This window comes from Salmo trutta, unplaced genomic scaffold (genome assembly GCF_901001165.1).
Source record: "Salmo trutta unplaced genomic scaffold, fSalTru1.1, whole genome shotgun sequence".
NCBI classification, from domain to species: Eukaryota; Metazoa; Chordata; class Actinopteri; order Salmoniformes; family Salmonidae; genus Salmo; species Salmo trutta.
Genome location: NW_021822911.1, coordinates 18403691 through 18406081, shown reverse-complemented (window position 1 = coordinate 18406081; position 2391 = coordinate 18403691). Strand labels below are relative to the sequence as shown.

General features: G+C 41.2%; 1 protein-coding gene across 1 annotated transcript; it reads right to left on the bottom strand.

The window, feature by feature from the left end:
• Nucleotides 1-976: 976 nt before the first annotated feature.
• On the bottom strand, nt 977-1573 carry LOC115186580 (zinc finger protein 180-like; the record flags this gene model as incomplete). Its single annotated transcript, XM_029746169.1, has 1 exon — nt 977-1573. A coding segment is annotated over one exon (597 nt), but the record flags the coding sequence as incomplete, so codon positions are not given.
• Between the last annotated feature and the right edge of the window lie 818 nt (nt 1574-2391).

The following is a 2391-nucleotide window of genomic DNA, read 5'->3' as shown; positions in this document are numbered from 1 at the left end:
TCCACCTGCGGTAAATTCAATTCATTGGACATGATTTGGGCACACACCTGTCTATATAAGGTCCCACAGTTGACAGTGCATGTCAGAACAAAAACCAAGCCATGAGGTCGAAGGAATTGTCCGTAGAGCTCCGAGACAGGATCTGGGGAAGGGTACCAAAAAATGGCTGAAGTATTGAAGGTCCACAAGAACACAGTGGCCTCCATCATTATTAAATGGAAGACATTTGGAACCACCAAGACTCTTCAAACAGAGCAATCGGGGGAGAAGGGCCTTGTTCAAGGATGTGACCAAGAACCCGCTGTTCACTATGACAGAGCTCCAGAGTTCCTCTGTGGAGATGGGAGAACCTTCCAGAAGGACAACCATCTATACAGCACTCCACAAATCAGGCCTTTATGGTAGAGTGGCCAGACAGAAGCCACTTCTCAATAAAAGTCACATGACGGCCCACTTGGAGTTCACCAAAAGGCCTCTCAGACCATGAGAAACAAGATTCTCTGTTCTGATGAAACCAAGATTGAACTCTTGGCCTGAATGCCAAGTGTCACGTCTGGAGGAAACCAGGCACCATCCCTACGGTGAAGCATGGCAGCATCATGCAGTGGGGAAGTTTTTCAGTGGCAGGGACTGGCAGACTAGTCAAGATTGAGGGAAAGATGAACGGAGCAAAGAACAAAACAATTTCCACAGATGAGGCTAATATCCATATCATGTTGAAATCAATAGAACAGGGGACAAACGTTTAGGGTTCTACATTGTGACATCATTAAAATACTCCTTCTACAATGTTAAAACATTCTACATTGTGACATCATTAAAATACTCCTACTACAATGTTAAAACATTCTACATTGTGACATTATTTCATTGATATCATGAAACAACTTCTTCATGTATGTATTTTCTGATGTTTGATCAGAGATCTTTTATCAGAGTATCTCTTGTCACATTGATCACAGCTATGAGGTTTCTCTCCTGTGTGTGTTCTCTGGTGTATAGTCAGATGGCTAGAAGTAACAAAACTCTTCTCACATTGATTACAGCTATAAGATTTCTCTCCTGTGTGTGTTCTCTGGTGTGATAACTGGCTGCTTAAGTGAGTAAAACTATTTCCACATTGAGTACAGCTATAAGATTTCTCTCCTGTGTGTGTTCTCTGGTGTACAATCAGATGGCTAGATGTAGTAAAACTCTTCCCACATTGATCACAGCTATAAGGTTTCTCTCCAGTGTGTTTTCTCTGGTGTGATACCAGGCTGCTTAAGTGAGTAAAACTCTTCCCACATTGAGTACAGCTATAAGGTTTCTCTCCTGTGTGTGTTCTCTGGTGTACAATCAGATGGCTAGATGTAGTAAAACTCTTCCCACATTGATCACAGCTATAAGGTTTCTCTCCTGTGTGTGTTCTCTGGTGTGATACCAGGTTGCTTGACTGAGTAAAACTCTTCCCACATTGATCACAGCTATAAGATTTATCTCCTGTGTGTTTTCTCTGGTGTGATAACAGGTTGCTTGAATGAGTAAAACTCTTCCCACATTGAGTACAGCTGTATGGTTTCTCTCCTGTATGTGTTCTCTGGTGTATAGTCAGATAGCTAGATGTAGTAAAACTCTTCCCACATTGATCACAGCTATAAGGTTTTTCTCCTGTGTGAATCATCATGTGTACTTTTAGTGATTTTGATCTTAAGTAACTCTTCCCACAATCAAAACAGTGGTGAGATTTCTCTCCTGTGTGTACTCGCTGGTATATTTTAAGTTCCGATGAAGATTTGCAGTAAGATTTCTTCCCTGTGGGTCTCTGCTGCTGTTTCTTGAGGTGTTCTGATCTGGAGAGACTCTTCTCTGCCTTGTCAGCTTCATGATGTTGTTGAGACTCCCCAGAGGATCCACGATAGTCACGTCTCTCTCCTGTGTGAATAACAAAGTTATAAACAGATGGTTAAAGGCCCACAACAGCAAAGATCCACTGTTTATTTGAGGTGAAAGGTGATGCCAAGAGTGTACCCATGAAGTTGTAAACAATTGACTGTTAAATTATTTGGCAATTAAGACAGTCAAGTTAGCAACAATCATATTTTGTCTTGTTTTCACATTAGCGGTAGCTAGAGATAAGTTATTAAAGTTGGTGAAATCCTAAGCATTGTGATTTTTGCTATCCAATACAGGCCCCTTTCTGTGTTTGCTAAAATTTTGGGGGCGAGGGCGATGCACTCACAATTTGATTGCAGAAACACCTCCCTGCTAATGAGGAAACCACTAGTTATGGATGTAGTATATCTGGTAATGAGGAAACCAGTAGTTATGGATGTAGTATATCTGGTAACAAAGAAACCACTAGTTATGGATGTAGTATATCTGGTAATGAGGAAACCAGTAGTTATGGAT